A 25,899-nucleotide genomic window follows, 5' to 3' on the forward strand; every position below is an offset into this window, starting at 1 on the left:
GAGTATTGTAGTCAGAAGTGTAGTATAGTCAATTTGTCAGACGTCTCTTTCTGACAAATTTTGGGAGTGGCAAGTCCACTTGTACCTTGCCGTACAGTATTCATGTGAACCTGCCACTCCCTCAGTGTGTGAGACGGTGACTTCCATTCTCGTGTTCTTGGGGGTTCCATCAGTTGTAATGTTTGTTTACCTCCTATTCTCCTTGCACTTACTTAGCTAGGGTTTAGCTTGTAGTCATTTATCCGCAATCTGATGTTTCAATCATGTTAATATGTAAGGTCACGCGTGAACATGGGGATTAAAGGGCGGTTCTCTATAGGGACATTATCTATGGGATTGCCCTTTTAAGGACAGGAGTCATTTTATGTGGGCTCAGGTGATAACACCCTAGGGCAGTGATGGTGAAGCTTTTAGAGCCTCAGTGCCCAAACTTCAACCGAAAGCCACTTATTTATTGCAAAGTGCCAGCGCAGCACTTTAAACAGTAATGTATTTCTCTTTGTTCATTGACCACTTTCAATCCTTCAGCCTCCCAAGGACACCAACCCAGTTGAAAGGAGGAGGGCAACTTCATCTATCATTGTAGGAAGATTCTGCAGGCAGATTCTTTGAGTCCTGTCTGGTGAACTTCATTCTGGGGTGATGGCCTGGGTGCCCACAGAAAGGGCTCAGAGTGCTGCCTCTGGCATCCATGCCATAGGTTCGCCACCCCTGATATAGCGTCTACAGATTACACAGCACTGCATAGAGCTTGCTGTCCCTGTGCCCATGGGGCTCAGAATCAAATCAACCTACCACTTTGTTTTGGAGTGTGCGTGGGTTTCCTCTGGGTACTCCAGTTTCCTCCCAAACACGGAGAGAACATACAAACTCTTTGCAGATGTTGACCCTGGGATTTTAACCCAGATCCCAGCGTTGCAAGACTGTGATGCTAACCACTAAGCCACCGTTGTTGAGGGTTTTTTTATCTTGATTATAATAAAAAGTTATGTCTTATGTAGGACATAATGCTGTAGCTTGCACTAGCCTATTTTTTGATCACTTACTCCTGAACTGTTTTGGTTCCATCAGTTGTAATTTTACCGATCAGATTGTTGTCCCCTAACCGGTGGATTGGTGATAACAATCAAACTTGGGATAACTATCAGTACAACCCTGTTAAGCTTAGGCTACATTCACACTACAGTATGGGGGACGTATATACGGCCGACGTATATGCGGCCGATATACGTCCCCCATACACTCCTATGGGCTCACGGCCCTGTACGGAAGCGGTACGGTGCAGCACACGTGCGGCACCGTACCGCTCCGTAGCCCGGGGAAAGATAGGACCTGTCCTATCTTTCCCCGTATTACGGCGCCGTGCGCCATTAGTTTCTATGGAGAGGGGCGGGGGTGACCTGCGCTCACCTCCTCCTCCTCTCCCCGCGCTGCCGTGTGCCCGCCGTACTACGGTGCGGCGGGCTCACGGCAGTGTGAATTTAGCCTTACTTTGAGATAAGTGTCGGCAATCTCCGTATTCTTACACTTTTATTCCCATATTTAGAATGTTAAAAACAATTGGCGCTAATGACCTCCATATCCGCTCTGCAGTGTTTACCAAAATAGCAACACAAACCTCCATGTACATCAGCGCCCGGGGAGATCAATAATGATACTAATTCTATTCTCTCAAGATCTGATTACTCTGTTATTTTCCCCCCAAATCTGTCGGCTGGATTCCTCCTCCGCGATTAAAAAAAAGAAACGTAATTGTTTCTAAAATAAGCTACAGAATTGTGCAAGTTCCTGGAAATGTTTGCTGTTTGACAAGTTTAGAAGCCGTAGGTTTCCTTCATGTTGTGTGAGGCCAATTCTTCCAGCAGTCTTTGGTAGTCAGGTCCTGGCTCCGTTACAATCGCCCTGAATAAAAACACGTTGTTTTGTTTTGTTCTTTGTAAATAGCTGGCGAGCGCGGAGGCGTCCGAGGCCAGGACCTCTGATTAATAACAGGCCCCTTTTCCTCATGGAAACCTCTTATCTAAAGTTTTTTACATTCCAGAAGTCGGACGCATTTGTATTTTTTAATGTTTACCTTTAGGACAATGCCAAACACGTTCCGGCAGCAACCGGGCGCAAGATCTGGGATGCTTTCCACTTATTTGGGTGCCTAGTCAATGTATACAGGACCCAGCGCCATCATAAATGTAATGCTTGGCTGGTTGATGATGTCGGAGTAGAGTGCTATCCGAATATTAAACGCCACTACATAACACATTATTAATCAGCAAACACTAATAAGTGATATGTTATAGAGAGTGGGAGAATATTATTCCTTTATAGTTTCTCACACTATGTATTTTATATTTTGGCTTTTCGGTATTTTATTACTTATATGAAAATAAGAAGCGATTCCAAGAGCCAACGTTTTCTTTTCTTGGGTGTCTGGTGGGCAATGTCATTCAATGATCGGCTGCCTTTTACAAAGTTTTGTAGGAAATATACTAATCAAGTAAGAAAGATTTCATAGGCCACATTTTAAGGCATTTATGTTAAGACTGAAATTTGGCAGATTTATAAGGAATTAGACGTATCTCTGCAGGGATACCTTCTTGCGTCTTTGCTTCCTTTGAAAGCTGCAGCCATTCCCTGTTCTCAGCATGGTCTTCCCTGTGACATCACGCTCGATTCTTCTCAACGTTTGTTCACACTAATAGAGACTAGGTGGGGAGAGGCTGGATATGTTATAAATATGCTGCTGCAGCTCCTCCTGTTTAGCGGAGCTCAGAGGTGTAGAGAAGGAAGCATGGTGGGTCTGCACAAAGTAGAAGTAGCAGACCTTAATCACTTGTTGAACATGCAGGGATTATTTGCAAGAAAGTAAAGGCATACGGGCAACTTATGTAAAAGAGTGGCCAACCCCTTTTAAAAGATAGCTTGCACACTTTATAAAAGGGCTTACCGTATATACTAGTATATAAGCAGAGTTTTTCAGCACAAAAAATGTGCTGAAAAGTCTCACCTCCGCTTATACCTCCGCTTATACACAAGTCAGTTAATAAAATAAACTTGCATACTCACCTTCCGGCATCCCCAATGCTCGTCGCGGCATCCCCCATGCTCGTTGTGGGGCCTCTTCTATCTTCTTTCCGCTGTAACAGAGCGGCGGCCATGCGATCTGCCGGCCAGCTCATACTATGGTGCGGCCGCTGGTGACGTCATAGTATGCGCCGGCCGGCAGAGCACATGGAAGCGTCTCTGCCGGCTGGTACGTGACCCGTGACGAACATAGGGGACGCCGGAAGGTGAGTATGTAAGTTTATTTTTTTTATGCGGGCTGGCTATATACTTAAGGGGGCTGAGAGGGCTGGCTGGCTATATACTGCTGGGGGCTGGCTGGCTATATACTGCTGGGGGCTGGCTGGCTATATACTGGGAGGCTGTGACCAATGCATTTTCCACCCTTGTCTTATACTTGAGTCAATAGGTTTTCCCAGTTTTTGATGGTAAACTTAGGGGTCTCGGATTGAACTGGGGTCACCTTCTACTCGAGTATATATGGTACATTTGAAATACAGACCTGGCTCTACAGTAATAATACAAAGACCCTTCATTTCATTGTGGCACAACTACAGAGAGATAATGAGTGTGTAGTAATGCTCTGTTTTTTGGGGAGGAGCTATATGACTTTACTACAGATTTTACTGTATTAAACTACCAGCCCCTTCAGCTTTATGTAAAATCTCACCTATTTACCAAAGTCATATGCAAATTCCAAGATTTACATGGCTTTTACATGGCTTTTTGCATATTCATATGATATGATTTTTGTTCAGGTGGGTGATGGCACCCCTGGCTGGACCTCAGTGCGAGGATTTCACAGGATAATAATAGCTTTTATTCCATGTGGCACGGTGCCACTTAGAGGAACATCAGTTTCAATGACCAGCTGAGGTGGGTATTATTAATCACTGCAGTACTGAGCTTTTCCTGGTAATAACCTTCGGAAAGGGCAAAGGCGCTAACACGTTGTAATCTCCACATATTCTACACCAGGACAGGCATGCAGTGGGACCGGGGCCAAAGCTACACATGCCGGCTCTGATGCCATGTCAAAATAAATATAGATGGAAATCTCAGTCCCTGGCAAGCTTCATGGATGTGATCTGAGGGCTGCTTGTGGCTTCAACTCTCCTGTGCAAATGAATGGGGCCAAAGTTCTTCCAAATCTCTAGTCTGAAGGTTGACTTATCACGTAGTGTTGGCTTGTGGTTAAGGAGTATAATAATCTAATAAAAACAACTATTATAATTTCTTCATGAAAGACTTGATTGCAGTCCTACATACCTATTATGTGGCGGCATGCAGTGCTCAGGGGGTAAAACTTTAACAAAATCCACGTGCAAACAAAGTCCGGAAACTGTAGTAAAGATCTGCAATACAATGGGCATGCCGTTGCTAATGGCTTGGTCATTCGGTGGCACCATGTCCAAAATGTGGGACATACAGGCCACTGTGACTGTTACTTAGAAGAGTGGTATGCAGAGGTTTTCTTTATTCTACAAAGGGAAGATCTTCTACCCCAGACCTCTATGGACTAGTCTCATTATTCCGTAACTTGGCTCCCTGGAGAGAAGTTCTTGTTCTCGCACACTTACGGAGCGTTTCGAGCTTGGACTTACAGCATCTCCCAGGCTGGCTACTTACCTACCCCTTTCCTGTTTTTTCCCCCTTCTTATCCTTTACTCCAACTTCCTTTCTCTTTTCTACCTTGAATGTTCTTACTTGGCTCGCTTCTGTAGACCGTTGGATTTGGTTGATTTCGTCTTTAATTGTACAGTTGGACTTGTTGCCTTTGAACTGGGTTTCCTTTTTATATTTCTTCTATTTTTATTTGAAAGATAATAAAACCTTAAGGGAAATCTCCCATTTGATGCATTATGAAGCAAACACACCTTGAGAATGCTTTAGCTACACTGATGCAGAAACATATCTTGTTTAATCCCTGACCCGAGTGATTTTGCTGAAATAACAATTATAACATTCAAGACCTTGGGAAAGCTGGATTGCCTTCAGCCTTACCTTGATAAACACATTACACATTTCTGAACTGTCCAGGCAGGACTAATCAACCTGAGCTGGATACACAGCAGCTGGGGGATGCTGCAGTGATTGATTACTTCTGCCTGTCAGGACAACACAGTGATTATTGTACATCATTCTCTGGAGCAGTGCATACTTAGGCTACATTCACACGATGTATGCCCGCCGTACCGTAGTACAGCGGGCATACATCGGCTCTGTGGAGAGGAGCAGGGGATGAGCGCAGCTCACCCCCGCTCCTCTTCATAGGAATATGACAGTGCATGATGCCGTATTACACAGGAATATAGGACATGTCCTATCTTTCTACGGGCTACGGAGCGGTGCTGCACCGTACCACTCCCGTACAGGGCAGTGAGCCCATAGCAGTGTATGGGGGCCCTAGCACAGAAAGCTTCATTATCATAATTTTATAATTGTTTTCTGCAAAACCACTCAGCTCAGGGATTAAACAAGATATGTGCCTGCATCAGTGTAGCTACAGCATTCTCAAGGTATGTTTGGTTCATAATGCATAAAATGGAAGATTTCCTTTTAATGATAAAACAAAAAAAAATATTTAAAATCTGAAAACAGGCAATTTTTTTTTCTTGCAATAGGCTCCATTTTGACTTTTGTGGAACCTGTTGAAAGTTCATTGACTTTAATTATTTTTTACACGATGTGGATTAGCTGTTCCTAATGCCTATTGTATTGGAGAATAGGATTAACAAGGTGATCAATGAGAGTTCCACTGGTAAGACCCTAACAATCTGTAGAATGGAGGTCCTATTCTCACTAATGGGTTGAGCAGAAGGTAGAGCTTGCCTGCTGTCATTCCCTTCAGTAGTATGGGAGTGTTGAAAATTGCTGAGCACAGCACCCACCTATCTCTTGCAGTGCCACTTACTGAGAATAATGAAAACCGAGCGCTTTAGTCTGCAATTTCACTCCTACATAATTAAATGGAGCGGCATAATACATGCCTGCCCTAGCACTCTACATTGGGGTATCACTTTTCTCTGGATTTCAGGGGGGGGGGGCTTTCTCATGATTGGGGGGCTTAAGCCGCTGAACTCTCAGCTAACATTCCCTATCCTGGCGATGGTGGATAACTTCTTAAGTTGGTACAATCCCTTAAAGTGGGTGTGACCAAAAATTCATGGCCACATATTTTTTTTTTTTAATTTTTGGGGAATTAGTGGGGAGTGGACTTTTTTTTTGGTGGGTTTAGTCTGTGTACCTCAAATATTTATAGCTGGAAAATAAGTAAATGTTATTGTGTAATGGGAGGACATTACTAAAATGTAGCTTTGGCTCCTTCTTTCAATACAGATTTGCACTGTCCATAGGGCCCAGGTACATGACTTGTTCTATGGCCGTAAATGTTGATGCTGAGCTTCACTTTAAGTTCTTACTATAAGTGAAAAGTTGCCTCGGACTAGAGCATTATTGTATGTCTGCCTCATGTAATTGTCTTTTATTCCCACTTTTCCTGAACATTTTTATCTGGAAGGTGCTCAAGGAGGAAATTGCGGTGGCCTGTCTGCAGTGAAACCTTAGCCCGGCTTGTGGTGTATCATGTTCTGGAGTCTGCAGCTCCACTCAGCACCTCTCTACCAGGAATTCCACAACCGTGGAGCTTGTTTCAGAGCGGTTGCATCAGGATGACTTTTTGACCACCGCTCCAGTGGAAACTCCTAGACATATTTCTACAGTCGGAAAATCGATCACAGATGCTAAACATATAGCCGAGGCCCGATCACCGCTTACATCCGGAGAGGGGATTAGGCCAAATTAGATTGTAAGCCTAGAGGTCCAGGATACCTTTAAATAGATATATTATAAATTTAGTTATATTGGAACTTTGTAAAGCTTATTACCTGGATTAACTATACTGGTTTCTCTTCTACTGTGTAATATTTATTGTATTTTTTGTACCAAATTCACAGAGAATGGCCCATTTCACAACTGGCAACTCCATACAGACTTGTCACTTATGTATACAATAAATCGTTTTCCACTCCGGGGGGCACATTTACTTACCCGTCCGCTTGAGTTCACAGAAAGTGCATTGTCCGACGATTATGCACTCTGCCGTGATTCAGTTGTGCGCCCGATATCCTGCATGTGTCGCTTCCCCGCTCAGGTCCGACAGAGTTCCCCATCTTTTTAGTGGTGCATGTTAGTGAATTGGTTTGCGACACAATTTCAAAGTTAAATCCCGCACTCAGTCCGAATCAGTCGAACTGTATGACGGCACGCCCCCTAATTTATGGAAGCCAGCACAGCTGCGCCACAATCCGATCGTGTGCGCCAAAATCCCAGCGCAGACACCTGTTAAATACCTGTCCAAGCCGTGCAATGCCCAAAAAAGGGGCAAAGTCTGACGAAAGTGAGCAGCGCTACCCTTAGTAAATGAGCCCCCATGTCTTTCAAAAGGAAGAATCACACATGCAGTTTTTCTGGTTTTTACCCCAAAGGTTAATCTTATACTTTTCCTTCCTACTAGATCAGTGATGGCGAACCTATGGCACAGGTGCCAGAGGTGGCACTCGGAGCCCTCTCTGTGGGCACCCAGGCCATCACCCAGCCAAAGGTCACCATTCAGGACTCAGGATAAATCAAGGAGGTGTGGAAAGAGCTTGATTAGCATTGTAGCCCCTTCTCCGAACCTGTGATTCATCCTGTTAAGGAGACTTCAGAGGGAAACTACAATCATAATCCGAATTTCTTCTCCTTTCTCCTGTATTGCTGTCCTCGGGCGCCAATACGTTTGAAACCTGTGAGTTACTTTAAATTGGCTTTTGGCACTTTGTGAAAAATTTGTGGCTTTTGCTTGTAGTTTCGGCACTCAGTCCCTATAAGGTTCACCATCACTGTACTAGATCTACTTATCGGTTTGGCTCAAAAAACATTGCCTCAAACTGCACAAAATTGACTTGGGACTGCACAGACTGAACATTAAGAAGTCCTTTCAAAAGTGTATAAAACTTGTACTACATGTGACACTCTATTATGTATAAGGCACCTTTTAAGCGGGATGTGGTAGATTTACTAAAAATGTCTAATAGTTGGACAGGGAGTCCGATTCATCACACTGTTTAAAGGGAACCTGTCATCAGGTTTTGATCTATTGGCCTGATGACCAGTTCCTATAGTTTACGAACCCAAAAACCAAACCTGTCCTCTGTGCTGTTGAGTATAAAATAGTTTGAGAATATACCTGGCTTATTGCCAAGAAAGAACCGGAGTCATGTGGGAGTCCTCCTGTGAATCTCCCTCCTCCCCCGCAGGCACATGGTGGGCTGTGGCTCCAGGTATTCGTACTGAGCAGTGGAGTCTACACCTCAGCACCATTGTCAAAGGCCCCTTTTACTTAGGCGTTTTGGGGGCGCGGTACGGTGAGCACACACGTACTGTGATCGGGAAAAAGATGGAGCATGTACCAAGGCAAAGTACAGAATCATCAGGCAAACTCGTGGTCGGGGACAGGCAGGAGGTCGAGACAGGCAGCACAGGATCAGAGTCTGGGATGTACTGTAGTTGAAGGTCAGAACAGGCAGCACGGGATCGGAGTTAATAACGGAACTGGGGTCACAACTGGGATTCGGAAACGCATCAAAACGCATGGAGTAGTTTTCCAAGTGCCACTTGGCACAAAGATGTGGCAGAGAATGCTGGGAGAGGCCGGTTTTTATCAGTTTCCTGGAAATGGCCAGCGCCAATTAGCAGTGCGCTGGCTCTTTAAATCCTTAAGTGCTGGCGGGCGCACCAGGCTGTTGCAGCAGGAAAGCGGGTAGGTGGACACGGGTTGCAGGGGGAACCGGGAACAGTGGCCTTTAGGAATCCTTTCCTTATGTGCCGTACTTTCCCGCAGGGAAACTGTGAGATTGTTGTTATGTCCCATTTATTACCCGTTAGTGTTTAACCCACGCCAGGAATTGAAAAAGTGTAAATTTTGAGTAATTGTAAACAATTTTATCTATTTGTTTAGATATAATACCACAGAGTAGAGGAAACCCAGAGACTACCAACTCCTGAAGTAGGAATCTATGTTGGGGATAAGTGACTGCCAGCGGTCAGCAGGCGAGCGCTGCTCTTGGGCACAGCTGTGGAGATGATGGACAGCTCCCGCCATGTACTGTTCTTGGAAAGGCAGCTAGAGGAAAGTGCTGCCCTTGGCTTTCTTGCAGCTTTATTTAGTGAACTGTACAAACTCAGCCAAGACCCCCGACAAACCGGGACACTCTGAACTAATGCCAAGAGGCCAAGGAAACATTGGAGATTGAGGTCACTGTAGCAGAACCTCCTGCTGCTTGATTGTCCATTCAGGTCCAGATGGGTCTATACTGTATAGGGTTTGCTGTGTAGAATTTTTGGACAAGGTTTATAGATTTTTTTTTTTTTTATAGATACTAAAGCTAAGATCAGGCACAATTATACAATAGAAGACAACAGGCTAAGGTTATGCTGGATACCCTATACATGACTGGAATGGAAGGTAGAGAGTAGCGATTCATTCCACATTGACAACAATGACTTCATTAATAATCCTATAATAATAATCTTTTAATGGGTTGTCACAAATAGGACACCATATCACAGTCTGGTGCACCTGGCCTGACCCTGGTCTCCCCAATCAGTAAAACATTGCCAGGTCCACAATGATGATCCTTCACTATGTTAGAAAGGGGTTACCCTTATTTTTAAGTCAGATCACATGGCAGATTCTGGATTTGTGGTTATACAACCTCTGGCGTCTCTTGTTTCTTTAGATGCCGTGTGCAGTTCAATCACAATTTAGAAATACCAGAAGTAATGACATTTCAGGATCGTGCGGCGGTGGCTCAAGTGTCTACTTAAATGAATCGTCCTCCGTGGAATGTATTTATACACTTACAGACAGGGGGGGCTTTATCCCCACGATTAACATGACGAAATATCGGCTTTCATTTCTAGTTAATGCTGCGGTCATCTGTGGCCCAGGTAAATACGCAGCGGCGATGTGCTTCTACGGATGCTATGCACCGCTATGTATTGTGTTCATTATATCAGTATATCATTCATTATATCCATATAGTTACTCACCAGACACTAATGGTTCATATGTGTTAGGGTGATAATAAAGTACACATTGGTATATCTTATGTGTTATTGTGTAGATCCTCCATATGGAGGCAGAGAATATACTCTTTTATATAATTTTCACTTTTTCATGCTGAGCACATTTTATTGCCAGGGGCATCATTAGATTGGGTGCAGTAAAAGTAAACTGCCCGCAGATTAAGGGTCCTAAACCTTGTGATCTCAGTCACATCGATGGATTCTGCCATTAATTTAAAGGTCCAGTGGAAACCTGTCCAATTCACAGGATAAGTTGCTGATCGGTGGAGGTCTCCTTGATGGAACCCTCACAGATCATGACGAAGGGGGTCTATTGCACCCTAAGTAATGGTGCAACTGATCGGACATGCATTCTGCCGTGCCATTCTGTGTCTATGAACTGGCATTGATCGCCATTCCGTCATCGACAAAGCGCAACTGGCTACTCTATTTATCTGTGGTGCAACAGACAGCACAGAGACCCCACTGATCAGCACTTAGCCCCTGTCACTGGACAACCCCTTCAACAATTTAAAATCAGAATTTTTGCAAAAGACGAGTTCCTCTTGTTGTGTATTGAGCCTTGACGTAAAGTGTACCATTTTTTTGGCTTTATTGGTGAAATGCCCATGTGGTGGAGCCATTGGAGAGGAATCCAAAATCACCAAATGTGGTGTACTCTGCTGGAGCAGTACAAAAAAATATTGTGACAGACCTTTCAGACCTCTTGTCTGCGTATTTGAACAGCATAAAATGCAGCGTGATAGTTGAGTGACAGATTTGGCATTTGGTCTACAGTTTGCACCTCTGTATAGGGCGGGTTAAAGGGGTTGTCCGGGGGGGGGTGCTGTAGGAATGAGAAAAAAACATAACTTTTTCTGGTGTTTTGGTCCAAACAGATCGACTCCTATCACCGTTTATCTATGACCATCACACATAGCAGCTCCTGCCATACACAGGCCACAGCCGGAGGCTATAGCAGGTGTGTGCTATGGTTGTGACACCACCACCGAGCCTCTATACACCGAGAGAATGGTCAAAAAATCTGCAATCTTGGAAACCCCTTTTTAAAGACTACTTTCCACCAACTTAACCAACCTCTACATCCTATAAAAGTCGCTGCTCTACTGACTAGCCTCTTTTGGCTAGTTTCCCCGGATGTTCCTGAGTTATCAGTGTCCTTATTCAACCGTAAAGTATTTTTTGTTCAATCCATAATATGCTAATTAGACTCTGTCAGATGTGTTGTCTCCTCCCATCTGACAGTAGAAACATTACAACAATGACATTGATTACTTAGGAATGGTTGAGGTTAGAGAGAAAATTCCAACTACGTCAGTATAAGTGGCAAGGCGCCTATTAATGCATGTGAACAGTTGTAGCTGATGGGGGCGGTGAAAGGCCCTCTTTAAGGCTTATAGGCTAAAAAAGACAGCTGATACAGCTGGAATACATCGCTCTATGTAATAGACAGCATAGTTTGTTGTCTCGGCCCTTAATTAAAAATCTCTCTGTATGACCGTTAACCTTAGATGAGGCTAAATGAATGCCCGTTTTAGGTTTATTTGAGCTTGTGTTGTGTTACTGCCCTCTTATTTTCAGAAGGTAGAAAATCTACAAGTGATGTGGCATAGAATATCAAAATCTACGCAGCACGGTTGAAAGGATATTTTGGATTGCTCAGTTGCCTACATCCTCTTGTCTTCCGTCACCTGTGCAGGCCGCCTAGCTATATAAGGACCCTTCGGGAGCAATGGGTCGTTTGTCAAATAAACCCTCAATTTGGCCTAAAAACATGAGTCTCCTGAAGCCACTGGGCCCTAGTTTGCCTGAAGCCAACACCAGCCTGATGTTATATAGCAGTAGACCAGAGTACACTGGTCAGGAAGTAACAAATTGATAGCGACTTTGACAAATTTGCCATGATGCAGCGAATTGGCAGCAGTTGTGTAGCATGGGCCAATATTACATCCATATAGTTTCCCATGAGCAAGTTTGGTCAGAGAAACTCATTCTGTGCACTAGCAGGATTTCCTGGACCGAATCTCAAACCACTGGTTTGAACGGACATGCTAACTTCAGTCGAGTGATACAAGGTTCGGTCCAGGAAATCCTGTTGGTGCAAGAGCAAGTTTCTTTGACTCATGGGCAACCTGCCTAATGCATGCATTTAACACATGAAGGGCTTCTTCAAATTCACAATTATTAGTCTGTATTAAGCCAACTGTTAAAAGGGGTTGCCCTCCAAGATAGTAATAATATGACTAGAGCAGGGTCGTAACTACAGTGGTAGCAGCCATTGCAGCTGCTATGGGGCCTGCAGTGTCAGAGGGGCCTGATCATCCGACCTGCCTCACTAAAGATTGGAGGATGGGCACAGCAAAATATGTATATAGCTTATATGTGATGTATATATGCTCTGTGTATTCTGTGTATTGTGTGTGTGTATATTGTATGTGTAAAGGGTGTATAGTATGTGTATAGTGTGTGCGTGTATGTGTGTATTATATATGGCACTGTATGTGTGTGTAAATTGTCTATATGTGTGCATATGAGTGGATAAATGTATTATCGTAACTTGCATGTGTGAGTGTATGTATATTTTATGTATATATGTATGTGTGTGTGTGTGTGTATGTATATATATATATATATATATATATATATATATATATATATATATATATATATATATATATTATATTATATTTATATAAATATGTATATTTTTTAAGTGTGAAGGGGGGCCCCATACAGAAGCCTGCTATGGGGCCCTGCCTCTCCTAGTTATGCCCCTGGACTAGATGCCAAGAACTCTGCTGCAGCTTTTGTGTATGATGTGCTAGTAAAGCTCATGGGGATGAGATGCATTAAAACTGTGTAAATTTGGAGCAAAGTTGGGCTAAATAGTCATAGTCGCAATGGCAGTGGTTGAACTGTGAATCACAGTGCGGTGGCTGGATTTGATATACTGAACACAATATCAGGGATAGGACTTTGAGTCTGTATTTAATAACAATCTTTATTTATATATTGCCATCAAATTTTGGCGTGCTTTAAAAATAAATTTGTAATATTACTATGATTCTTGGTGTTCTATCTCGGCGCAGTGTTTGAAACATGAAATTCGTCCAGCACATGGCCCATTATTCACGGATAGTTATACATTTTTGCCTTATATCGATCCAGAACTGTCCGAAGCTCTAAATATATTTCAGCCATATTCAACGTTACCCTTTATATTGCTCAACTTAGTTTTACATTACAAAATGAACCAGAATTTTTAATTTTTTTTTGATGCGCAGTGTTCAAATTAGTCCACACCCCTTCTTTTAAACCAACCCCTTTTCCTGATAAGCCACACCCCTTTTCTAAAACTCCCTTTAAGAGAGTTTTAAAAAAATCCTGCCATAATTGTGGATCTAATGACCACTATTTTATTGTATCCTTGCAGAAGATAAAGTGAGGACCGTGTAAATGGTGCAGAGCCCCTGCAGTGCTCATGGATTACACTTGTGATACATTTAAGCCCATTATGAACATATGTCACACCTCATCCACCCCATACCGCGGATGATAACCTAGATATGAGCCAAGAAAATCAATGTCTCCTGCGTCTGTGCAGCTCACGTTTCACACTCCACTCCAGCAAACCTGCTGTGCCGCTCCTCTGCAGTATGTATAGATTTCCTCCTGAAGGTTACTGCTGCTTTTCCATACATTACATTATATACATAAATATATAGAATATATAGTATCAGCACCATGTATGAGCTTTGTATGATGCAGGGATGAGCGTATCGTTCATGCATGCAATTCACATAGATGGGGAAAAAGTGACATGCGGACGTTAGATTGCACCAACTTGCAGCTTTGCTGCAAAGTTTATTACACAATTTGCAAATTTGTCCTAACTTGTAGCATATAGTAGCACACTTTGCATTATTTCACCTATCCCATCTATCCATTTGCAGAGCTGAATGCACTCAGGATCTGCAGGTTTGGAGTGAATGCACTCAGGATAGCAGAGGTGTGTTTGAAATTCAGGTGAAATCATCTCAAGCTCAGACTGCATAAATACGAAAAAGGACAACTACGTCTGTACGTTACATTACAGAGAGACAATTTCGGCACTGCTACGTCTGTACGTTACATTACAGTAAGACTACTTCAGCTTTGCTACGTCTGTACATTACATTACAGTAGGACGACTTCGACTCTGCTACGTCTGTACATTACATTACAGTAAGACTAATTCGGCTCTGCTACGTCTGTACATTTCATTACAGTAGGACTACTTCGGCACTGCTACATCTGTACGTTACATTACAGTAAGACTACTTCGGCTCTGCTACGTCTGTACATTACATTACAGTAGGACTACTTTGGCTCTGCTACGTCTGTACATTACATTACAGTAGGACGACTTCGGCTCTGCTACATCTGTACATTACATTACAGTAAGACTACTTCGGCTCTGCTACGTCTGTACATTACAGTAGGACGACTTCAGCTCTGCTACGTCTGTACATTACATTACAGTAGGACGACTTCGGCTCTGCTATGTCTGTACATTACATTACAGTTGGACGACTTCGGCACTGCTACATCTGCGTATTACATTATAGAACACTTGGGACTTACCTCTACAGGAGATGTCTATTAACTTCAAAACTCCTATCAGGTGTCCAGAAAGACAAATCCATGTATAGCAGTAGTTGGCCAGCTGATGGGACAGTCGCCTGCTCCGCTGGTACGTGTAGTTTGTGATAATCCGATTAACCCTTTTCTCCCTGGTATCGCTCTATTATTCCCCCCTGTACACTGATGGCATCAATGTGTGGCAGCCGGTGCCTGGGTGAGGAGCTGCATTGGAAAGTCACTAGGGCCCTACGCTCTTCATTGGACCAGGCTCTAAATATAACCCACCCACTTATAGTTCCCTCTGTAGGCAGATGGCCCTGTCAAAAAGCTGACCTCGGTGCTTGGCCGTATCCACAGAGACATCCAGCCAGGAAGAGCCACGCTGTAATGGGATAAAATACAGTTAGCCATCTGTTTCTACACAACAAACATTTCACGTCAGACCTCCATTGTCCTCAGCGACACGAGGAATAAACGCGTATGACGGATAATTATAGCATCCACAACCTCCGCGCTATTAACATGCAGCGATACCTGAGTCACACATACATTGCTCATTAACAGGATCCTTATATCCCTGTATCCCTGCCAAGAATCTCCCCTCATTCACAGACTCTACATCTACCCGGGTTTAGTGGATGGGGACCGAATTTTATCTGATAACGTTTACTATGGGCTTTCTCCATCAATAATTGATGTTTATTTTTCTGCATATTTTTGAAATTGCTTTATAATGTGTCATCTGTATCAGTGGTGTAACTAGAAGCTGATGGGCCCCAGTGCAAAGTCTGTGCCGGGCCCCCAACTATAATGTATGGTTTGTAGTACTAGTCTTCTCATATGGGAAAGTGACACCATAAGGGCCCCCTAAACCTCTTGGGCCCAGGTGCGATCGCAACCTCTGCACCCGCTCAAGTTACGCCCCTGATCTTATGTATTTATGATCAGATTTGTTTAACTTCTTGGGTCTGGGAGGATGGGGGGCTTAGAAATTCTGAGATCCAAATGTTTTTTTGGTATGTCCCAGTTCCTTGAATTGATGAATGTGACATTACGAGAAAACTATTAAATTCGAGAAGTCCTGTGTAATGAATCCTTCTTCTCTCTGACCTCGCTCTGTTTGAATTTTTACAACTTGGCAACCTTTGACCTAAGTTTTGGTTATTGGTTTGTGGGAGTTTGCAGCCATCCTGTTTAAATATTATGGTATTTTTACAACAGCGCCACCCTTGTCTGTGGATCGTGTCTGGTATTGCAGCTCAGCCCTATGTACTGCAATGCTACAGAACAATTTCAGAAAAATTTGTTTCCAAAGTTGATTTTATAGGGGACATTCCTTATTTTACTTACGGTATACTTGGTCTTACCTTACTTTATACTGTACCTTAACTAGCAAGTCTGCATGTAGGGATGAGATAATGAGTCCTAGGGTTGGAACCAGTCACAAGAATGGGACCCCCAGCAATCTGGAGAATTGGTGGAAAGCGGCAGGCCTAGCACGTGCCCTGCCAAACAATTCCGCAGTACAGTAGTGTCAGAAATTAAAGACAGCACTTGGGTAACTCTAGCACTCACATTTACAGGATGCTGGAGATACTGGAGCGCTGTGCGCAGCAATTTCTCTCACTCCCATACTATTGAATGGAGTGGTAGGACACATACCTGCCACGCTATCAATTAGTGAGAACAGTATACGTATTCCACGGATTGGTGGGGTCCCATTCTGGTGATCATTGGGTGTCCTAGCATTCAGACACTCACTGATAATTTAGATTTCCTGTAGATAGGGGATAACTTGCATACTACAACCCTTTTAAGGCTTGTAATGTGCTAAAATTTTATTTAAAGAGACTTAAACATGTTAGCCCCTATCCAGAGGATCAATGGGCGTTTCAATAATGGAACTCTCACGGATCACAAGAATGGGGGCCCCTAGTGACCCCAGATGAAGAGAGAAGCTGGTCGCACATGTGCCAGCTGCTCGATTCACCTCTATGTGATAGACAAAGAATGCAGAGTATGTCGCTCGGTTATCTCCATCAGCACCATAGAGATGAATGGAGCAGCGGGTGCATGTTTCGGTACGATGAGGGTACAAAAGGACCCCCCATTCTTGTGATCCATGGGGATCCCATCACTGAAACACCCACCCATCTGCAAATGAGCCCCTATCCACTGTATAGGGTTTCACTTGTTTGTCACTGGAGAAATCCTTTAAGTATTGATTGCCCATTCTCAAGGTAAGTTATCTATATCAGGATTGTGGGAGTATGACACTCTGGACCCCTGAAGATCAGCTTCGGTGAGCACCACTTCTGTCATGTCCATTTATGTCATGTTTGCATCTCATATGCCTTCAAGTGACTAGGGCTGAGCTGCAATACCTAGCACAGCCACTATGTAATGCATGTCTGTCCTGATACTGCAGTCTTTTAATGCAGTTAATTGTTGGGGTACTGCGATTGTTTGCCTCGCTTAAAGGGGTTGTCCACTTATCAGCTGGCACATGACAAGTAACTGCCACCAATGGGGACCACTAGTAGAGGATGTACTTGGGTAGTATAATTTTATATGTATTTTACTTAAGTAAATAGTGTGTACAGGGGTAGATGAATTATAATATAGGTCCACACTGCGCTCTATTTACTGCCATAAGGGGCAGCATAAGATCTTCTTCAGGACAGGTTTCCCTACTGTCAGGATCGAATGCTGTTCTTGTACAGAGCCCTGTATACAGCCTACATCTAAATACAGGCAGTCCCTGGGTTATATACAAGATAGGGTCCATAGGTTTGTTCTTAAGTTGAATTTGTATGTAAGTCGAAACTGTATATTTTATCATCGTAGATCCAGACGAAAACATTTTTTGCCACAGTGAGAATTGGAGTTTCAAAATTTTTTCCTGTAATAGGACCAAGGATTATCCATAAAACTTCATTACAGACATCTTACAGCTGATAATTGCAGTCTGGTGAAGTCTCTGGATGTTACTATAGTCCCAGAGGTAACAGGGGGCAGAGGGGTCCGTCTATAACTATGGGTCGTCTGTAAGTCGGGTGTCCTTAAGTAAGGGACCGCCTATACAGTGTAAAGATCAGACCTGTGCTCTGAAATCTTATAACATACCAAAAAATCGCCCTAAAATTTTTCTCCACCCAACCTTGATCTCATTAGTCTAATCCAGTCCTCAAATTAAAATCTTATTCTTGCATCCAGACGGGAATTAAGCTTCATGTTGTGTCTAATCTATTGCAGACCAAAACACCCTTTCCCTGCCGGAACTATTCATCTTCATACACTTTTTGACCTTATGTTTTTTTTTTTAGTTTTTTTGGGGGGGGAGTTTTTTTAATTTATAAGAAGTAGGAAGTTATTTATGAGGCCACCGATGCGCCCTCAGTAGATGGCAACAAGATTTGTAAGCAAAGGATTTTCCAGAGAAGTTTTTTTTCCTGGAAATACATTAAAGGGGTTGTTCAGAGATTTAAAAAAATGTTGGATTACTTCCAAAAAAAAGTGCCAGAGCACGATTTGAAACAATATCGCAGCTCAATTCTTAAGAAATTAGTGTAGTTTAGGCTTGTTTTCTGTATACGCTGACCGTATAGGCTTGGAAAGTTTCTCCTCCTGCTCCCTCCTGGTAAGTGACGTATGCGCAATAGAAGGTTATGCGGAGCGGATGCTATGGCATTTCATCCCTCCTCCACCGTGGGGGGTCCCAGTGATGTCATTGTCCATATGAGGACAGTGACATCACTGGGGAAACACCGAGTACATTGGCAGCAGCCAATCACCAGCTGTGGCCGATGTACACTCCTCCTGATGCTACAAAAGCACTGGATATTGGGCATGTCTTTAAAAATTTATATCAGAAAGTCCAACAACTGATTTTGATCCAATATTTTACCCAAAGCCACAAATACAGTGTTTAGCCATTTTTGGCTCTGGCTTATAACATAGAAAGTGCTGACCCTCCCGCTAGGTAGTCCGTATTTTCCTATTAGATTTAAAGGGGTATTCCAGAAAAAAAAGCTCAATTCATATATAAGTGGGTCCTTAAAATATAAGCTAATATGTAATTACTTGTTATATACAATTTTGCCCCTCATTGCAGAAAAATGATGTGAACTGAAAACTAAAGGATCATGGGACTTGTAGTTTCCAGTGATGGCTCCGCCTACTTTAGAAAGCCTGTAACATTTTGTGAATCATAAAATCAAACTATTTAAGCTCCATTTTGTGACTGACATTGGGTTTTTATTATATTCGTGTATTTTTGGCATTATGGGGTTTGTATTCGACATTCATATTCCTGGAATACCCCTTTAACACATTTAGAGGTGCTATATAAGCCTTTATCTCAGTTCTATTGATAGAAAGGTGGTCTCTAGAAGCGGGGCCTAGTTCTCTGTAGGCATCGGCACGTTTTATTACCTCAGAACATGATGTTGGAGGTTCGGGGGCCTCTTTCTGAGCTGCACTTGACTATTTCTGATGAAGTCTTAACGCTGGCCATAAAAAGCACTGTCAGATGTGTTCAGATCGTCACATATATCAGCCGGTGACAGGGCAGCTATTTTTCACACTACTCATTAATGTCCCCGGGCCTGCGCTGGGGATGGTAGGAACTTCTTCTCTATGGGGCCGCATTCCTTTACGGGCCGGGTCTGGGGAAATGACCGTTTTAGATACAGGAGAGGACACTTTTAGACTCTTCTGAGAAGACCTCGGGGTATATTTGCATTGGTGACAGTCACTCAGCGACTTACAGTTAAGTTGTAAAGTTTTATTTATTATGACGACCTTCTGCTAATAAAGCGGAGAAGTGGAGATTTCTCTTGTAAAGAAACCTTGAATATTGTAAATTACATTCATGAGACACATGACGTCCCCTGAAGGTCATCTAATGCCATGTGCTAGAGATGGAGAGTGATATTTTTTTTTAGAGACAGTTCTAAGTTCTTGGATAGATGTAACCTCTATAATTTTATTAGCCTTGTTAGTGGGGTACTATTCTTTTCTCTTCTGGTGGGATAGTTTTTGGGTATGTTTTTTTTCTTGTGATGAGTTTGATAACACAGGCAATTCTCTATGGGTAAAGGATATTCTAATTCTATAGTGGCTTTTTTTTATGTGCATCATAAGTAGTGTTTTCAAGGTCTGTTAAATGGTCTTTCTTTTACTGCAGATAGCCGGGCCTTTCATCCTCATAGACTGTAAGCTCTTGTGTCACCCCCTCATCCTCATAGACTGTAAGCTCTTGTGTCACCCCCTCATCCTCATAGACTGTAAGCTCTTGTGTCACCCCTCATCCACATAGACTGTAAGCTCTTGTGTCACCCCTCATCCTCATAGACTGTAAGCTCTTGTGATTAGGGCCCTCACTCACTATGACTGTTTGTACTCTGTACAGGGTGCAGTCGTACCTTTTCCTATAAGTGGAGATCAGTTCTATGAATCATACATAATAGTATGAGGCCTGATGGAGATTTGGCAATTCTTACGGTAGCTATCACCAAAGGACGTGGATGTGGCATAATTTTATCTCCTGGATGTGGCATAATTTGCATATCCTCACACCATATATACTGTATTTTCTGGCTTATAAGACAACTTTTTAGCCCCTGACAATCTTTTCCAAAGTCGGTGGTCGTATTATTTGCTGGGTGAGGAGTTGATGAGGTGAGGGGGCGCCTCGCCTAGAAGACGTACCGTCAGTGAAGCAAGATGTAGGCGTCACGGAAGCCTGTGGTGTGTGCTGCCCAGATAGACTCTCCAAAAAGAGACATGATTATTTGGGCACAGCACTGCTGTCTTTTTCCACACCCCGGGCATCCCGGATGCTTGCATCTTGCTTCAATAACAGTACATCTTATTAGTAAGGCGCCCCCTCACCTCGTCAATGCAGAGGAGATCTGCATAGAAGGAGGTACAGAAGGAGCATGCACAGTGAGCAACAGGGAGGCTCGCCGGTGAAAAAAGCCTTTTTTTTGTAATTTATAGTACTTTTTTTTTTTTTTTTGTAATTTTCAAATTTACTCAAAATTAAAATGAATTAATTTTGTTTAGGTGGTTTTGATATATAATATATATAGTCTTGGGCAAACGGGGCGATGCTTTTTGTAGTGTAGCGGGGGATTTTTCTGGGGAACATTTTCACTTTTTTTTTTAAATTTTACTTTATTTTTTTTCTTTTACAAGTGATCGGAATTCCGGCTCATTAGGCTCCGCTCACTAAGAAGAGCCGGCTCTTCTGGCTCCTGAACGGCCTCCTATTACATGTAAGATAGAGAGCCGCAGGCCAGACTGTCACCGGGTACCACTCCACTTTCAACCCGATTTGTATCGGCTTAGAGGGGGTGTGGTGAGCCGGTTAGGGGCACAGAGTCTACGGAGGCAGTGGCAGAGCTAGCTCTGCTCCTCTATGCATCACGATACTGTCAGGAGTGGAGAAGGGAGAAGTGTTAACGAACCACATCTCCCTTCTCCCCAGAGATCCAATCCTGCCCCCCGCGGCTAGCACGTCTAAAGACGTCGCTGCAGACTCGGGACCTGCCACCGCTGATGTCTAAAGTCAGCTAGCAGTCCCAGAAGAGTTAATGAGTCGAGCAGGTCCTATTCTTATGTGTTTTTCAATTGATCATTCATAGGGAGTCATTAGTTGTAATTAATTGCCTTTTATTCTTTTATCATAAGGATTTTTTACTGTGTTAAATTGGTCAGTTCACTTTTCTTTTCCTGGCATTAATTTGACGCAATTTTTCTCCTTTCCTGTGTTTCTCTTCCTCCTTTCACAGAGAAATTTGCTAACACCCAAAACTTTGCTTGCTTAGTTTTGTTCTTCTTTTGCTACAGACGATTTGCGCCAATCGTACCATATATGGCCATTACATTGCTTGTCTACATGCTACCACCTCCTTTAAAGGAAATGCAACATCCTCAGCCGGGGCCCGCTGTTGTCACGTTGCTTGGTATGGGGACCGGAGGGCTGACCTACAGCCTGGCAGGTCTCCAGCAGGTGGTGTGTGCAAGAAATATGGAGGGAGAGGCTGATGTACTGTTTTCTCCCTGGGGCAAACCCTGAGTGTCTGTAGGATGAGTCCCTGGGTAATGGATGGGAAGCCCGTGGTGGTAGACAGCCGTATCCAGGGATCAGACTAAGACAACGCTGTGCAAATCAACTTAGTTCTTTATTGAACAGCAGGTTCTTTATGCTGGAATGGTCATGGAGAGCCGGACCGCAGGAAAGGTGCACCAGCCTGATAGTAGGTGCAGGCTGGGCTGGTGCAGGTGGAACTGAATCCAAGTTGTGGAAGCTGCATTCCTGGGCTAAAGTCTCCAGACTTTCCCTGTGTGCCCGGCAGTAGGCCTGAGGCTCTAGAAGTTCCTGGGATTGATGGCTGAGGAAGCACTGAAGGTGTGCTCCTTACTGAGACAGACAGACCATGTGCTTCCACCCAGCAGGGGTTTTTATACTCCCCCCTGGTCAGGTGGTAGCACCTCTCCTATCACATCCTGGCTCACATAACAGACAGGTCATTGGATGATTACATACACCAGTTAACTGTTGCCTTGCCAGGCAGTATCTACAGCTGCAATTACACAATGCCCAGATTCTAGAACCTTCCTAAAGGGTCCGCGACTTCCCCTAACAGCTCCTGACCTGTAGAGGGCGCTATTCACAACTACAAGCCTGCCTGTGCATTGGCAGGGGTGTTGCAGAAATCTGCCATTAAAATCCTTCATGACACTGGCAATATTCTTATATTTGTTATTAATAGTCTCCTCCCTTCTAAAATCAACATGTCACATTATGCTAATGAGCCAGAAGGGCTCTGATGGGTGTTACCAAAGTCCCTCAGTGTTGTAGCATCACAGGCTGTTAAACTGTGCAGGAGCACTTCCCCCCGCACACTGTGCGCAGAACCTGTGCTGCTCTAAGATTACATCAGACAAAGGGAGGAGGAGGGGAAGTGGGATGGGAGCATGGTTGGAGGGGAAGCTTGTGAAGTTGTAGCACGGAGGGGCTCTGGTAACACCACCATTACTGCAGTCACGGTGCCTGGATCTATAAGTGTCCCTCGCTTAACATGATGGATTTTGATCATAGATTTCCTTTAGAAATGAACTGGTGGGGCTGCAGGGTGTCAGACCCCCACTAATCTAAGATTAATCACTTAACCTAAGGATCAATAAAAAAATCCTGGAGTACGCCTTTAATGCTAGTATGCAGCTTACCGAGAGCAACAGAAAGTGAAACGCATGTGAGGGTGTTATTGAGCAGAGCTGTAAGGTTACAAGTTTCCCTCATTCATCACGGCAGATTCCTGCCCGTTATCCTATCTCTCCTCCTGTCAAGGTGAACCCGGCTCCCTACTGGTCAGATGACATGTAAGGAAGACTGAAAGATTTCCTCCACATTCTCTCCATTCCCACACCAATAAACGTGTCGCTATACATCGTGACATGCTTAATTTTTTTTTCCCGTGATGGGGAATATTTAGGGCCACATCTATCATGATTTCTCCCAGCCAATTATTATTATTATTAGAAATGGCAGCCACTTATTCACATTATTTTTAATTGACTATGTACATTTCTGGGCATTTGGGTAAAAAAAAAAATTAACTCTCAGCACATTGATGAATAAAAAAACATAACCATTTAATTAATGAATTACTAAAGAAATTAGTAAAGCAGTTGCTTCCCTCTTCCTCAAGGGGGCGAGCTTGTTGGTCTGCTTGTATCTAACCCAGTACAAGCAGAGACAGGATCTGTGCAATCACAAGCTGCTGTTGCGGTTTATCTTTCATATAAGAATTGAAAAGGAAAATGTGTGATCTCGTTGGTTCTTCAATTTTTAATCCCCTAGTGACGTTTACACAATAAAGATCGTTTGTAACCCCCTTACTTTACAATCTTACTCAGGTTTATTGCTCTTTTAGCTCCTATCACTGAAGGTCAGTGTAAGATTCCAGACTGTGGGCGGGGACTCTTTAAGCAGACACATTATTATCCATCTAGTTCTCTGAGCTGACAATGTGCTTAATTATTAGGGTCCAGGGTTTATCTACACTTTTATTTAGCTTCTGAACATTCTACTAATATTTGTCACAGAAAAAGGGAGATGAGACAGATCATAGTCATGAGATGGATATAAAACACAATGACACATTCAGCTTTGCTACCTGACCTATAAAACACACATAATCAGCACTGCTATGCCCCCTCCTCTCACATCCAGAACTTATCTTGTCTGTAGAGCTGCTGCTGTCTCCTCTGCACGCTGCTGCTGGACAGGAAGTGCCTGTGTCTGTAGTTTCCTCTCTCCCTTCTGCCCTTCCCCCTACTCCTGCCCCATAAGAGAAGCCAAAGGAATTTGCCAGACCATAGTCAGGAGTTTATGGTTGTATCCAGAACAACCAAAATTGTATAAACCAGGACTGATGGGTTGAAATTATTTCTGTAAAATGCCGTAATTTTGTTTTAGTTTTTTTCCTCATGTTAATACCCCTTTAAGGCATAACTAGCGAAAACAGAATATAGGTCCTGTTTCAAGCATATGTCTCATGCTACATTACTGTTGCCATTGCATTTTGAGAGGAGAATAAACATTTAAACAGTTGAATGACTTTTAAAGAAGTGAATGAGAAGAACTGCTTTTGGTTGTGACCGTTATTACTGGCGCTACCCAACCAAAGGAAAAAAAAAAACTGGATAATAAGCTTGGCTATGTCTTTATGGCACCTGGCTGCAACAGAACCCCAAGTCCTTACTTCCTTGTGTAAAATAAAAAATATAAGTTTTTAGGGATACATTTTGGTTTTGCTTTGCCTTATTTCCTATACTCACTGTTTACTTGTACTATGTTGCTGCTGCTTGACATGACCTTGGGTCCTATGCAGTTTCTTGTCCTGTATAAGGTAATGAACTGTAATTTATGATTTATTTTAGAATCTGAGGATAAGGAAGAAGTAAGTGATAAGGAGATCGAGGAGGAGATTGAGGAAGAGAATGATGAAGAGCCAAAGCCAAAGAAGACAAAAACTGAAAAGAAGCCTCCAAAAAAGGAAAAGAAGCCGCTAAAAAAGGGAAAAAAGCCGGTATATACTGTGTATATTCATCAAAATAACTTCTGTGCTTTGTATCTGCTTTTTCTTTCTCTTGTAGTGAGTATTGTATCAAAATGCTTATAGAGCTCTCCATCCTCTTCAGACAGATAAGAAGACTAAAGATTAACTCTTTTCATGCCTAAAGAATATTTCCCTTGATACAGCTCTCTGAGGAGTTTAGACTATCCAGGGACTGTCTGTAAGGAGTTAAGTCACTTGACACTTTATCAGGTTCCTTTATCTTTCAGCTATTAATGGATACAGGCAGACAGCTGATTTACACAAACAAGAAGGAAAGGCAGGGGGAAAAGAAGGACACAGGAACACATTTCTTTAATAAATGTGTTGCAAAGTTTCCTGTTTTCATCCGCAGTATTTATTTATGCAGTTTTGTAAAAAGTTTATTTACATTTTAATCCTTATTGGCCTCCTACTTATCTGCTGCCATCTTTCACATCTCTCTATTTCATCCTGATGTGTCTGTTCAAGTGCAAACCTTTGTTCCCAGGAGAGATGAGTAATTATTAAAGCATCTGACTCTTACCTATTGCTTTATAGTCGATGCCATAAACATGGTCACATATATTGCTGAACAATAAACTGTTGAGTGATATTAATCATGGGTTATTGGGCCACTCCCATCATAATCGGTACTAGGCTATGCCCCCACTTTATCATCTGTGGGGGTTTTGATTACTGGGGTGCACTGATCTAGTTTTTTCTAGGCTTTCCATGTGGTCTTTATGGCCAGAATTTTAGGATTGCGGCCCCTTCATTATTAGGATCAGTGAGGGCCCCATATGCAAGACATTCGCCATATCTTGGTCATACTCTATCACGTTAAAGGGGACGGGAAGTCCCTAGTAAGATGTGATCGTAAGCTTGGCTGTGACTATGCACCAGTCTTCATATGTAATAGCAGAGATTGGAAAAGCCCAGCTGTGTAACCCCTTACGTGCCACAATCCCTTTGTATT

The 25,899-nt window shown here is 43.1% G+C and overlaps 2 protein-coding genes across 6 annotated transcripts in view; one reads left to right on the forward strand and one right to left on the reverse strand.

Annotated features, from left to right (window-relative positions):
* FILIP1L (filamin A interacting protein 1 like) overlaps positions 1 to 15,256 on the reverse strand; it is a 175,760-nt gene extending 160,504 nt beyond the window's left edge. The window contains exon 1 of one of the 2 annotated variants that reach the window (XM_072138479.1): positions 15,145 to 15,256. The gene's annotated coding sequence lies outside the window, so the exon portion shown is untranslated. Of the gene's footprint in view, positions 1 to 14,811; positions 15,086 to 15,144 lie in introns of those variants that run through there. The other variant, XM_072138478.1, reaches the window with a different exon arrangement.
* CMSS1 (cms1 ribosomal small subunit homolog) overlaps positions 1 to 25,899 on the forward strand; it is a 215,855-nt gene that overhangs the window by 170,421 nt on the left and 19,535 nt on the right. For 3 of the 4 annotated variants that reach the window (XM_072138485.1, XM_072138486.1, XM_072138483.1), the window contains one exon: positions 24,766 to 24,914. In XM_072138485.1, coding sequence (XP_071994586.1) covers positions 24,766 to 24,914 — 149 coding nt within the window. Of the gene's footprint in view, positions 1 to 13,747; positions 13,843 to 24,765; positions 24,915 to 25,899 lie in introns of those variants that run through there. The other variant, XM_072138484.1, reaches the window with a different exon arrangement.

The sequence above is a fragment of the Engystomops pustulosus genome, chromosome 2 (genome assembly GCF_040894005.1).
Source record: "Engystomops pustulosus chromosome 2, aEngPut4.maternal, whole genome shotgun sequence".
In the NCBI taxonomy this organism is placed as follows: Eukaryota; Metazoa; Chordata; class Amphibia; order Anura; family Leptodactylidae; genus Engystomops; species Engystomops pustulosus.